At 39.7% G+C, this 14,607-nt stretch overlaps 1 protein-coding gene across 2 annotated transcripts in view; it reads right to left on the reverse strand.

Annotated features, from left to right (window-relative positions):
• Positions 1-13,215, reverse strand: part of smarcc1a (SWI/SNF related, matrix associated, actin dependent regulator of chromatin, subfamily c, member 1a) — a 56,507-nt gene extending 43,292 nt beyond the window's left edge. For both annotated transcript variants that reach the window (XR_006824362.1, XM_046044096.1), the window contains exons 1-16: positions 12,971-13,215; positions 11,188-11,307; positions 10,967-11,052; positions 9,418-9,499; positions 8,717-8,809; positions 8,393-8,462; positions 8,047-8,116; positions 7,368-7,443; positions 6,817-6,942; positions 5,661-5,779; positions 4,709-4,839; positions 3,920-3,979; positions 3,746-3,783; positions 2,751-2,872; positions 2,297-2,368; positions 2,002-2,115 (exon numbers count right to left, since the gene is read on the reverse strand). Coding sequence is in view for 1 of the 2 variants with exons in the window: in XM_046044096.1 (XP_045900052.1) it covers positions 2,002-2,115; positions 2,297-2,368; positions 2,751-2,872; positions 3,746-3,783; positions 3,920-3,979; positions 4,709-4,839; positions 5,661-5,779; positions 6,817-6,942; positions 7,368-7,443; positions 8,047-8,116; positions 8,393-8,462; positions 8,717-8,809; positions 9,418-9,499; positions 10,967-11,052; positions 11,188-11,307; positions 12,971-13,156 (1,565 nt within the window). In the remaining variant the exon portion in view is untranslated. The remainder of the gene's footprint in view (positions 1-2,001; positions 2,116-2,296; positions 2,369-2,750; positions 2,873-3,745; positions 3,784-3,919; positions 3,980-4,708; positions 4,840-5,660; positions 5,780-6,816; positions 6,943-7,367; positions 7,444-8,046; positions 8,117-8,392; positions 8,463-8,716; positions 8,810-9,417; positions 9,500-10,966; positions 11,053-11,187; positions 11,308-12,970) is intronic.
• Positions 13,216-14,607: the final 1,392 nt, after the last annotated feature.

The following is a 14,607-nucleotide window of genomic DNA, read 5'->3' on the forward strand; positions in this document are numbered from 1 at the left end:
TTAGTGTTTGTATGTGGGTGTTTTAATGGGAAAGTGGATCTTTCAGATCAATTTGAGAAGTACCTATGATCTCGCAGCCTTCCCATTGGATTGGGAACTTTGTTTATTAAAGAGGTGGTATTATGCTCATTTTCAGGTTCATAATCTTATTTAGTACCAGAACAGGTTTAATTTTCAAAAAACGCCATATTTTTTGTCATACTGCACATTATTGCAGCTCCTCTTTTCACCCTGTTTTGAATGCTTCGTTTTAGCTACGGAGTGATCCATCTTGTCTCTACATGATCTTTGTTGGGAGTTCCACATGCACAGTTCCTATTTAAGGGCTACTAGCCAATCAGAAGCAGAGAAGGGCGGGTCAGTGAGAAGCCCGTAAACAGCTTCGGTTCAGCTGTAGGCTACATGACCAGCTTGGCAAAATAGACTGGAGCAAGAGTTTCAGAGTGGTGAGTTATTAATCTGTAACACAAGTATTTATCATCCATAAAGTTTTAACTGAGCTCTGTCTCTACATCACAGGAACAACTTTATGTCCATTGACTGCCTGGAGGGTAGCTAGTGTTTGGAAGGGAGAGGAGAGGTGTGCTGCAGCTCAGTGTTTTACACCGGTGTTTTTGAGGGCGTGTTGAAGAAGCCATCTGGCGAGCGTTATATGAAGCGCATTTTGCTTTCATCCCTGCGATGTCACAGAGATGAAAGGGAAGCAGCTAGACTACAAACGAGCTGTCTGTAGTCAGTTCAGAACAGAGCTTTTTGTGGGAGATGGGAACTCCCTTTGGGCTGGGCTTTGGGCTTTTTGTAAGCCTATTACATGCACAAAAAAGGTATATAACTCAATAAAGGAGAGGGAAAAATCCACAAAGCATAATACCACCTCTTTAAGGGATTTTACAACCGTTTGCACACATTTACGCAACTTTGACCAAAAGTTTATAGAAATTATTTAATGCAGCTCTTAAACCGAGTGTTTCTGTTACACGGAACGAAACTGTGGCAACTTGCACAAAACGAAAACAAAAGTTACAGGAGTGGTGCACCAGCTTAAGTGTCGTGCTTATCTGAGGCTACTGTACACTGGCTAAACTATGGCAGAGGGGCCAAACTGTGAAGCTTTAGTTCTACCAAAGAAACAGCTGAAGTCGGCAGTGTGGGAGAATTTCGGGTACACCAAGTCTGACCGAGGTGTTTATTTAAGAGGTGACGGATCACCTGTTCAAAAACTTGCCTTTAAAAAGGTTCCTGCTAAAGGAGCAAATAATTACATTAAACCTGATGCAGCACCTGCGTGATCTCCACCAAGCTTTGCACGCCCAAGTAAAGGTAGGCCTAATACATTATATTAAATAACGTAGCAAGTTGGTAGGGAATTAAATATACGTGTCAGTTACAATCAATGCCGTAGTGGTACCACTGCAACAACAGCCCTGCCTGCGCTATGAGGCCCATTATTTTCAATGGCTTGCGCCGCGCCCTGGTGGTTTGTTGCTGGGTCGGGCAATGTGCACCGCATGGTGAGCAAGTTCCACACACTGCAAATCGCTTCTTTTCTGAAAGGGCCTTTATGGAAGACAGAACGTAGTCCTCTGCAGACCTTCAGTCTCTGAACATTTAACGTTACATCAAGTTGTCTTCTCCTGTCTGTGTTGAGCAAATGTTGCCAGGTGTAAAACACTAACATAACATCAGGAGCTTATAGACTTTCAGGACTATAGGCTACCAATGAAATGTATTTCAGTTAACACTGCACTCAATATAATGTATGGATGAGAGTTGTGGACAGTAACAGTTCAGTTTATTCCCCTCTATCACAATTTCCCCTGGTGGATAGAAGTTAATATTCCTCTTATATTAGTAAGAATAATAATACTTACATATTATAGAAAAATAATTGTTAATGTAATTAAATATTATAAATCAACTCAAGTCATTACTAGTGTTGTGAAATTAATTAATGCATAATAATCATGAAATCTGTAATCGTTCCATCCCTACTTGGCTCACCTCATGATGGCACAGACATCCCCGGTCAAGTTCCTGCGACAGGAGGTGGATGTGAGGTACTCCTGGGGGTTTAGCCGATACGTGTCGATCATGAAGTTACGGTAGGCAAGAAATCTGTCGAGAAGAAACACAATGAGATTAGAATGACAGGAGACCACTTTGGATATCACTTTGGGCCTGCAGCAAGATGTAGAGCAAGATTTAACTTGAAACACGTATGGTGGTTAATGTATTTTGTAAACGTGTGTGGTTGATGTACATGTGTGTGCTTGTGAGAGATTGTAAATAAGCTCACATCTCTGGAGTTTTGGACTTGTTCTTTCCATTGAAGAACTCGGGCAGGGCTCTTCTCTCAATTTCATGGATGCTAGCAGGAATAGAAAAAAAATATATAAAAATTCAGTTTAACCATCAATTATTTTAAATAAAAGATTGATTGAGGCTCCTTGTTGTTTGCTACATTACAACCTGTTTAACTATTGTTCAAAAGAAAATAATCTTCTCAAACCTACAAGCATATTTAACTGGCATAATAGTGACTGTGACCAATCAGTTGTTACATACAGTTAGTGATTTAAATAAAAAGATTCTTCCAAGGCCTTGTACACTTCTTAAAATTAAATGGATGTACACACATGGTATTTGTGACAGAGGCCTTAAGTTCTCATTACATAAAAAGCAAAATCTAAAAACGAGCACACCAACATTTGGGTAGTGCTATGCGTTTATCCTCATTCCCCAGCCCTTACCAATTGTAGTCAAACCAAGCAGCATAGCTGGGGATGATTATGTGGTGAGTCTGCTCAGTCACATTATCCTCGCCAGCGTCCATCAGGCGGTTGATTTCAGCTTTGCTCTGTTCCTCATCATCCTGCAGAAAGAAAGAAATAGTCAGACAGGTCAGTGTCACAAAGAGAAGTTCTGTGTGAACAGTACTGGGAGGAACCAAGTGATGCCAATAAATAACTTCACAGGTGTTATGCCGAATTCTGCATGCCTGCCGAGAACTACATGAAAATGCGTAACAATTCTGCTTTTAAACGCTATGCAATTCTTTGTGGGGTTCATATCAATCAAGAATCGTTAATATTTTATTACACTTACAAAAAGTACCATTCCTGGAATTTCAGCAAAAACATGTGGTGTTAACCACGTTTAAACAATGTGAACAGCAAAGTGTTGAAAAGGACCTTAAGAAGTGAATGCATAATTCAGCAAAACAGATTAGCTGAACCAAAACAGGCTACCTGACGAGATTTGCATCCACCTCTTTTCTCAGCATAAAAGAGCGTTACCACCCGCGAGGTGCAGTTCACGTCAGGCATGCACAATTCGGCACAACACCTGCATTGCAAAACTTCCCTAGACCTGGTGGGAGCTGATCATTGTTCTAAGCTCACAGTAAGCTCACGCAGTCTACCGGAGGAGAGACAGCGAGCAAGTGAGAGGATGTGTGGAGCGAATATGTGGTGCGGAGCGAATATGCGCAGTGCAGCGCTGCAATCAAAAACGTAAAAATGGGTTGCCAAATTTACTACTGCGGCTATTAATCTACGGGCCCGCCCAAGTAAACCCTATGTGTGGGAAACATAAAACTTGATTTGATTTATAAATTACAACAATCGTTGGTAGCTGCAGCCCTACTGAGAAGCCAGGCAAACTGTCAGCACAAATTGCCTCCCTCTCACCCACACAGACCCTCATTATAGGTTTAAGACAGAGAGAAAGCCATCGATCAGCTTACCTTTCCACCAGACAGCACCGAGTCATCTTCCATGTCATCTGGAAAAAATAAAAACAGGTTTCTGTTGAGACCCATCACACTGGCCAATACACATTTTTAAGAATTGGTTATTGATCTGAATTCATTCATGTAATCCATACACAACTAATCCGATCAATTGAGTTAGATGCATACCCAAGTCGGCCACATTCCCTCCTTTTACTGGAGTATTCTCACTGTCTTTCTTTGAGTTGGCTGTGTATGGAAGAAAGGAGAATGATTACATGAGTGGACTGCTAAAAACATTAAAAAAAGAGAATAAAAAATTGAAAGACTGTATAATTCAGCCGTGGGCATGAAGGCATTAACGGCACTCTGGTTTGCAAAAGAGGACACTAAAATAGATAGAGTGAGAAGCAGTATTTGTGTGTGTGTGTGGTTGGGGGGATTTTTGCAAAACTGGGACATCACAGATGGGACTTGGTCTAAAAAGAGCCGTTTTGGTAAGGATTGTGTGTTTGGTTTTAAAGGGAATCTTTAAAAGGACAATACAGATCAAGCTCCTTTCATCACATCCTCAGGCTGACTGGAGAATGGTATGTGTGTGTCTGCGGAAGTGACAGAGCAGGATTTTCAAAAATTTCATTCAGTCCAAATGGTCAAGCTATTTGGACTAAACAAAATTATCCTTATGTGGTAATATGACTTTGTTCTGTGAAGCACCTGTTTTCTGTTTCAATAATGAAATCGGTTTGTGATTTTGTTAAAGTAAAAGCATATTACCACACCAAAGACGCTTTTCCAATAGTAGAGATAATCTTACACTTATGGGACAGTCCAGCTACAAAGCTCACAGATGGTATTTTGCTTCACTTTAAAGCCAAGCAGGATATGATGCAATTAATAGCACAGATCATTTGACTGACATTTTGACTGCTCATGTATTAAAAAGGGACTGTCCATCTTAGCACCACCCTCCCATACCATTCTTGGACATGCTGCCCTCCTCAATGCTGGCACCAGCTGAGGAGTCGTCCATGTCCTTGGTCATGTCCTCCTCCGTGTCCTCCTCTTCGCCTCTGTGACCCCTTCGCTTCCAGTGAGGCCCCGGGTTCCTGACACCAAAGAGAGAATCAAAAGGTCAGTTTATTGCAATACAAATCTCATTTAGTAATTCAGTATATTTTATGGGAGCAGCTCAAACTGCTCAAAATATCACAGGATTCACACAAATGTGTGAAAACTTCCTCAAACACGTTCTTTAGCTGTGCAAACCATACAGCAAGCATGACTGTCATTGTGTGTTTGGATTATTGTTTCTCTGCCAATGTCTTCTTGTGTGCATTATTTATTTTTAGTTTCCAGTGCAGAGAAATTGTTGATGGCATTCTAAATAATACCTCTGGTGATTTTCTTCTGGTCAACAAACCCTTTAAAATACTCAAAACTAACAAGTCCAAAAACTATTAAAAACACATCAATGAACCACACTGACGCACTTGGTAACATTTTCCTTCATTACCATGAACATGGCAACTGTAGTTTATTTGGAGTCAGCCCCAAATACTCACTACAGCACAAAATGTGTATTAATTCACCACTTAAATAGTCTTACAGTGGCCTGCTGTTTAAGACATTACAAAGACCTTTTTAAAAATGAAACTGTGTACTTGTGACCTTTTTCTTCAACATTTTCATTAGAACTCATGAGCTTGGGGCCGAGTGCCACAGAGAGGGTAGGAAAGGGTACATATAGTAAACAAATTCAATGTAAGAAAAATTCTACATAACTGCAGCATCATGATTCAAATATCAGGTTTCAGATTTTCAACCTCACTTACACAAATCTGCTACATGGATTTAATATTGCTCTCTTTTTACAAGCTGGAAATCTTTGCTCTAATATTTAAAAATGATCAGAAATTGGCCTCCTTACCCCTTCTTTCCCCCCTTCTTGCGGGATTCGGCAGGGGTGCTGGGCGGTGAGGGCGAACGCCTCCTCTTCTTGCCAGCAGAGTTGGCCTTGCGCTCCTTGCGATCGGGTGTACGGGAAGACTGATCAGACAAACCCCGTGTGGCGCAGGGAGCGAAGGATGGAGGATGAGAAAGAGCAGCAGAATGAGAGGATGGAACGGTTGCACACACAAGGAGGGGAAGCGGTGGAAGGACAAGACAGGAAGGGGGGAGGGATGCCGTGGTGGTGGAGGAGACGACCAGGGTTCCTGTATACTGCCCTCTCTCAGAATAGCCTTCACCCAATTCCTCATTTCGTTTGTGCATTGTGATGAAAGACTGATCTCCTATACGTTCTCTTTAGCAGACAAGACACCTTCTAACTTTTGTACCGTTTGCTTATCTAAGTTTACATCCTATAGTACTTGGTTTTTTACTAACTTATTTTAGTCACTGTTCACTCTGTGAACCACCACATCTGAATCAAACAGGTTTGTGATTAGCTACCCAATTTGTCTTAAATTAAGTGAGAGCGTAGAAACAGCTGCATGGCCAGTTAGCTTCCTGTTAGTGGAAGGGCCAAGATAAAATGTATAGTGAAATAGAGTGAAAACTAAATATCTTGCCCCTTCATTGAATCCTTCACATGCCATCTAATTGCAATCATTGTATTTTAGTTTACCAGCTTCTTCCCCCATATTTTTACATCCTAGCAGAAACCCTGAAATACATTAGAATAAGACAAAGAGTGAGGAAAAGTTTGGAAAGGATGTGCAACAGACAGACAAGAGGCCAGACGCAGACGAAGGAGGACGACACACAATCCACAACTGCATGCAGCAAAACAAACTGCCAGCAAAAACATTAACTTCTACACAAACCTGCATTCAGACTTAGTTTATAAATTTTTACATTTATATTTTTGACTAATAGCCAAATTAAACATTCAGTGTCTTTTGTTTGTTACAATTATCATGTGGGACACAATCAGGAAAGTTGTTGCAGACATTATAAACAACAAAAAGTGGTTTAAAGCTCTACTGGTGATCGAGGGCGGGAGGAGGATACTACTTTTAAACCCAGACGTTCCAAGCCTGAAAATCTCTATTGCATATCTTTGGGACCGCACAAATACCTACCTCCTCCTCTTTGGGGAAGATCCTCTGGCGGAAGTGGACTGGCTTCTTGTTCTCGTCCACCTCGTAGTCTTCTTCATTCATCCACTCATTGAAAGCATCTGTGTCTAAAACCCACTTGGCATGAACCTGAGGGCGAGAGGGAAGGTGCAGAGGTTGTTTACTATGATTGAGTCTCAGTGTGCTCATCATTTATTATATGGTCTTTATCCTACTAGAATCTGATCATGCTTTTACACTGCTGCCCTGGTTTTCCTTGGTTTCCTAAAAGAATGGACTTAATGTTTCAGATTAAAACCAGAAAATTTGTAGGATTTTAGTGACAATAGAATAATTATTCAACTTTTAACAAACATAAAGTGCACTTTTAAAGTTTATGGAAGAAATGTCAGCATTAACTGTAATCAAAGTATCACCTAAAAATCTGTTGCTGCTGGACACAATGTTTAACAAAAGCAGTAGTCAAAGTAAATAAGATTCATGGCCTCACTTGACACATTTTTTTGTTTTGGAACAGCTATGTCCATTTTGAAATTTAACCCCTTATTGCTCACCTTCCATGGTCTGTCAGTGCTGGGTGGGTCCTCCACGTCGCCATCCACCTCGTTGGCTGAGACCCAGGTATCATAGCTTAAAAAAAATAAAAAATAAAACAGCCATGGGTCAGCGATGAGTACAACAAAGATGAATGGACATGCTGTCTCCAAGACTGTAACCATTAACCAAACAGGCCTGAGAGAGATTGTGTTGTTAAGCATGAAACTGATCATTATTTCAGTTTATAAAAAATTAAAAGTCAGGAGATTTATTAAATGGTTCACTGTGAAAAATTGTACAATAAAACATAACATTCAGTCTGGATTTTAAAAAACCTGGATTATTAAAATTTTAACTATTTGTAGCACAAATGTTCTATAGCACTGTCAGTTTAATTACTAGGAGAAATCTGAGTGAAAATCTGTTTAAATCAATCTACTCCCTTAAAAAAAACAACAACAAAGAAGTAAATAAATATAAAATCATGAAGACATGTCAGAGCACACTTCCTGTTTTCTCTGGTTAGATATACCTTTAATGAAATTTAAATGTAAGGTCTGTTTGCCCTCCTTCATCTTTACCAAGTTGTCAAATAAAGAAAAATCTATGAACCTCTGGTGAATGACAGACTAAGGAAAAATAAGATAAGAAAAGATGTTCAGAGCTGAGATCACAAGGAATGAAAAGTGTGCCCACCTGTCTGGGGAGAGACCCCAGTGCACCAGCACCTGCTTGTCTTTCCTCATAACAGGACGAAGCCACTCATCTGCAACACACACAAACCAATGCAGACATACAAAGTTCACACATTAACCAATAAACTACACAGAATACTGAGTATTATACAAAAATGTATCTACTGTAAAACAAAATTATCAATAAGATTACTAGTCTCATATTTAGTTGTTATTCAAAGAAATGTATTCCCTGAATGTATTTTAAATTACGCACTTTTTTGATTTCTACAATAAATACACTCGTTTTAGGTTTCACATAAACTGAATTAGGGACTCAATTATCCCTAAATATATTATGAGATTACCTTCTTCTTGTTGGGATGGCGAAGGGTAAATGTGGTGGGTGGCCTTTGACTTATCATCAGTAATGGAGCCCTGGAAAGGACAGAGTGAAAAAAATAATTATAATCAGAAGGAGCTTTTTAGCTATGTAGTGTTTTACACATACAAGGAATTTGTTTTAGTGTTAAGGTGCTAAACGCAGACAGACATACAGCTGACATAAATAGATATAGAGAAACAACCAAATACAGACAGATATAAAGGAGCTTCCTGTTAGAAATCACAATTTTCTACTTCAGCAACAAATCCTTTCATTGGCTGATTTGATGCAATACGTTTGGGCTCACCTGGTGCCTTTTGATGATGTCTTTAAGCTTACTGGCTTGTTTCTGCTCGATGTCCGGAGACAAGAAGACAGTGGGCCGAGTCAAGCAGTTGTTCTAAAAGTACAGAAACACCAAGTTGGAATCAGAAATGATGGGCTGTCAACGATTGAAGGGATGATCAGCGATTGGGTTTTCATGTGCCGATATTAAGGCGATTTTACCTAACACCCTATCAGAGCTAAGATGAAAACTGTCTCTAGAATCTGCACCACACAGCAGTGTTTCCCATTTATTGATTTATTTGTGACGACATGACATGCCACAATATCAACGCCACATGCTATTTAATATAGTTAAATCATAATTCACTGTGGAGCTGTGTGCAGATTCACTCAGCACCTCCACTTGCTCGCTCTCTCTCGCTTTTTCTCTCTCAATTCAGTTCAAATTAGCTTTATTGGCATGAATGTAACAACAACATTGCCAAAGCATTATATATACACACACACAACATAAGAACAATCAGCCCCATACATTTCATTAAACAAGTAATTAAAGCACACCTAAACAATATTTCCTATTCCAGAAATGTACGTAAAAAACGATCACTGCTCATCTGTCCATGCAGATTGGTTTGGTTAAAAAGACTTCAATGAATAGCTGAAATGATACAAGTACTTCTGAGCATCTTACTGAGGTCTTTCTGTAAGTATGGATCATACCTGGACCAAGTTCTTCTCCACATTTAAGAACATTTCCACGTTCCTGTCCATCCGGGAAGGATTCTGCAGGTCAAATCTGCGCCTGGGAGTGGTTGACAAAGAACAGTAAGACATACAATAAGATGTGAATGCAACCGTCCAGCACAGTACAATAAGCTAAAAAAAACTGCTCCAGAGAGAATTTCTGGGGTAAAATGATAACAGGTCCTGTATGATTTCCTACAGTTTAGGGGTGTGGGAAATAATTGATTTTAAGATGCATCGCGATGCGGACTTGGACGATTATGAATCGATTCACAAATGTCAATAATCAATTATCTAGAGGTTAATTGATAACATAATGTTGACGGAGCAAAAAAGGCGGAACTCGGAAATGAGGAAGTGCAGCTCCGGACCGTTGGAGACGTGTGGTTCTCTCTGTTTGGCACAGACAGACAACTGTTGATTGAATGAGTGACTGCTGCTGCTAAGCTATAACATTATCTATAAAATCAATGTGCAACTAACGTTAATGACCCGCACAAACTGTGCAGCACGGTAGCGCTTAGCTAGTGTCCTCTCATCATTCTTCAAAGGACAGCTACGTAACAGGCGGGCAGTAGGTGCTGTGAAAGCAGCGGAGCAGAGGAAAAGATGAGCGCTACGTTTCAGTCTGGCAGTAAATGTACAGCGTAACGTTAGGTCACAGCGTGTCCGTTAATTAAAGTCTGTTTTCCAACTGCTGGAGAAGTGAAGGCAGGTAGCGCTGGCTAACATGTTCTCTTCAGACCGCAGACTGCGGTCTGAAAGCTGAGCAGGACGCTTTTTTTGCTGCTAGTTCTATTTCATTTGTCGTCATTAATCCACGCAATGAACCAAATGCCTTTTCTTAACGCCCATGGTGCTCAATACAAGATCACAATAATCAACTTACAAGACACAAACATGTAACTACACTAGACGAGACAAAAAAAAGGAACAGATATATCAAGGTGGAGTGAACGTGGTTTGGCTGGAGCATTGTAAAGTGCATAGTTCAACCCGTATCTGAATCTATACTAATAACAGCAGCATGAGAAATAAAAATTGCAGCAGCAGAGGTCAGTAATAATACTGTAATAATGCTTTGCAATGTTAGCCATTTATATGAAGTAACATTAACTGTCCTCACTTCATTAATACCTACTTCTTTGGATTGTTAAATACTTTGCTTTAAAAGTACAAAGTAGTCACACAGTGAGAAAAATACATATTTATCCTTTCCGTATTACAGCCCTCATAATCGTAATGAGGTGCCCAGAAATTCCCACCCTTGAGGTGATGCATCAGGGAATCGAATCGTTGACCTGATAATCGTAATCGAATCATGAGACCAGTGAAGATGTACACCCCTGCTACAGTTATCATCAGCGCAACAAATATCGTCACAGAGTTTTGTAAGAGTGAAAACAAGAGCGTGATAGCAAAAGCATGAGCTTCTTTGTCATGACAAAGCCACTTAGTTTATATTTCAGGACTAAGTGAGGGTCAGCACCAGTCTTTCTATGGAAGTTACCGCAAGTCAACTCACCACCCCTGCTCGCTCTTAAACTTGTAGACCGACCCCAAGATGTGACACAGAGCACCTCCTGCCTTGAAATCCAAGAAACACTTGGCCTATAGATAGAAGACGAACAATGAGGATATGATGTTTCAGCATTGCAGGTCTATTAATTAACCATGAATTTCATAAATGAACATACCACAAAATGTATGTTGTTTTCATAAAAATACAAAAATGTATATGCTTACAGGTAGCTTGGTAAGAGCAGGATTGTTGACCCTGCGCCCAAATGCGTCCTCCTGGAACTGCAGAAGTTGAACCACCAGTCCCGCCAAAGATTTACTGGAGGGTGAGTCATTCTGGACATACTGGGACCAGACAGAGATAAAAACATTTCATTAACACCAGTGAAAGTGAAAAACACACAAAGACAAACACACAACAGTGTAATCTAATGTCAACAGTTAAGAGGGAAACGTCCACCTTCAAGTGGGGCAGCAAATAACAATTATTCACATTTTGAACTAATATATCAGTTACTTTGTTGAAAGATATGAACCAATACCATTTACAAGTAACAAGAGCCCAAATCGACTTCCTAAAATTGTTTCAGAAAAATGGGAATATACTCTAAACGACAAAACTGTTGTTTGTCTGAGTTTTCATTTAAAAACCATGTGAAGTTGCCATCATTGCTAATGCAGATGCATTTCATTTTAAGTATCCACTGAAATGTGTGTTATCACTTGTTGCCTTCCACAGATGAGGTCAAAGGTCACTGTCAATAAAGTCACCAGGCTTGCAGAGGTTCAGGGTCTTGCTACAGGAGGTTTCAAAAAGGTAGATATTTGCGTTTCACCCATCCTCCCATCTACCAAACCTGGCACATTTGTGACTTTGATTTTCCTGGCCACAGATAAACTTCCACTCCTGCTGTGGCACAGAGCTACAATACAGCAAGGAGAAGCAATCATACATGGATGAAATGGAAAAATAGGACAAGCCAAACTAAAATGGGTGGAAAGATCACACATGACCCGGTCTATTTATAACAATGACAATGTCAAGGAGACCCACTTCTAGTCTTCAAACACATCCTTGGCTATTTTAGGTACTTTGACTGAATGTAAACAAAATCAAGCCAAACATTTGGGTTAGATTTTGTGCAGAAAGAAAAGTTTACATGTTTTGATCCTGTTTCAGGTGTGTTTCTGTGTTTAAAACGCAAGGTTCCAAAAGTGCGTCCACAATTCCATATCTAGGTTTATTAAATTTAATCTTATTTCTTAAACATAACCGTGTCAGTGGGATTGAATGAGAGCATGAAGAGACAGGAGGAGCATTCTTTGTTTGGCTAATTTAGAGGGCGAGGGAAGCGTGCATACTGTCTGGTATACGCTGCTGTGTTGACAAAACTCAACACAGCTTACTCTTCAGCACAAAAATATGACTTCGCTTGCAAAATGCACACAATTATATGATGATTATTTTCTGACTACAATGTTATTTCAGACGGAATAAAATACAAGTTAGATATATTTTGTTATTAATATATTAAGCTGTTGGGTCGAACGAGATCTCGTGACTAGTAACATTTGGTTAGCTTCTCGGGCCTTTGCAGCGTTGATACGGTAGTCTGGATGGGATTGAGTGAATTAAGAAAAGTTGTAAATATAGACTGAACAAGTACAGTTGCTGCAACGTCCATCTGCCGCTCGTTTGTAAACACTTCTCCCCCGAGCGTGTTTATTAGTATAACGACACTGAATGGCCAGTTAGCTAGCTAACAGTGCGTTAGCTAATTGATAAACAGCTTCGCTCTAGTAAAACTGGAGCCCGTCTATTTTGTGACATACTAACACGAACATATAAAAACAATGTATCACCTGTAACTCGAAAACGTTTGTATAAACAGCCTAAACTTGAGCTATAGTTAGTTTTGTGTGACAGCAGCTAGCTCGGATAGCAGCGCCCATTGTGCCAGCGGGACGCGGGCCATCATAGAAATCAATGGAGAACCAGCTAGCTCACCTTCTTGTAGTGCTTCCCGATCCACTGCCGCACCGTCTCAAACTGGGCTATCGTCTCTGAACTTTCCCAGAATTTTGTGGACGGACCGCCGTCCTTCTTTCGTCCCACTGCGATCCCGCCGCCGACTGGGCCAGTGGCCGGTCCGCCAGAGCCCGTTCCGCCTGCCGTTGTCGCCGCCGTCGCCATTGTGTGTTTTGTTCGCTGCGTTGTCTTTCTCCTCCGCGGCGTCGCTCGCTCACCGTGCAAGTTTTCGAATGATACTGCGCAGCCGCAAATGTGTTGACTCTTTTCAAGTCTCGCGAGTCACGATATTAAAGGGCTTATGGGAAATGTAGGCAACTAGGGAGGTTTTTCCTTTGCACTTTTAAAGTTACACATTAATGCGAGTTTCAAGACATATTTATTCTATAGGCTACTGTTTTGTCCTTTTCTGTTATCCTTTATTACTTCTGTCTAATATTTTATGCCTTGTTTGTAACAGGCATTTTTTTTCTCTGTCATAATGTTTGCAAATAAATCTTTTTGCAATAAAAATAGGGGAGACTGGGGGCACTGCAACAAGGGACAATTGTAACACTCTTCTTGCATTTAATTTAATATTGTGGTCTTGTCCTTATTAGACATCAATTGTATAATTTATTAGTGCATCTATATGTTTCTTGTATCAAAAGATGACTATTTCAAGTCTGTGAGTTATGAAGGAAAATGTAAAACATGTTAGATTTACCCCCGGTCTCCCTTACTTTAAAACATTTTCATCTTTTACCCTCTTTGAACACATACAAATAAACATATGTTCCATCTTTTTGGCACATCACTGTGATTTTGTTTTTGCAAACAAATGTTTTGTGCAGTGCCTGAACACAGCAGAAATATTGGTCATTTATACGTGAGCTTACTATGATGCCATCGTTAGTGAGTTATTATGAGTTATATAATCAGTTCTGCTTACAATAAAAACTGCATTAAAATGTTGTTGTTTTCTATACATATATATGCACACACTGATCAACAGTAAATAATCTCATTCTAATAACTGGTACAATTGATGAGTTCTACACATTTTACATTAAAGCAAGCCTAATGCATTTCCTCCCACTGCATCTTTAATACATTAGGGTCATTCAGTTTTATATGATTACATTCAACCAAAACACCATCAGTGTGAGCAGAAATCAAACACATTTTCAATGCTTCTCTAGTAATTTGTGGGCCTTTTCTTTATTATTTTGTCCCCACACTTCATTGCTTGTTTTCCTTTTTAGCATCAATATTACCTTGAACAAAGTACACAAATTATCTAACCTAACCGGGAAATTGTTCGTTATATGATCCACCCGGAAGAACATCAGCTATATTGCTATTCTATAATTTTACTGTTTTATCTCTCTGTTTATCAGACCAGAAAGAACTACCATATTTTGGGGGAATGACTGCAAGGACAGGTGACATTTTTCAAAACAAATTAAGTCTATAAAAGAAACAAAAATAACAAAAGTGCGTTTTTACATTGTTGCAATGTTCATTTAACTAATGTCATAATGTAACTTGAAAACATAGCAATATTCATCTGATTTACTTAATGTTAGAAGAATAAAATAATGTTACATTAACTGTATGTGAGAATGCTGCTTTTT

Source organism: Micropterus dolomieu, linkage group LG03, assembly GCF_021292245.1.
Source record: "Micropterus dolomieu isolate WLL.071019.BEF.003 ecotype Adirondacks linkage group LG03, ASM2129224v1, whole genome shotgun sequence".
Taxonomy (NCBI): Eukaryota; Metazoa; Chordata; class Actinopteri; order Centrarchiformes; family Centrarchidae; genus Micropterus; species Micropterus dolomieu.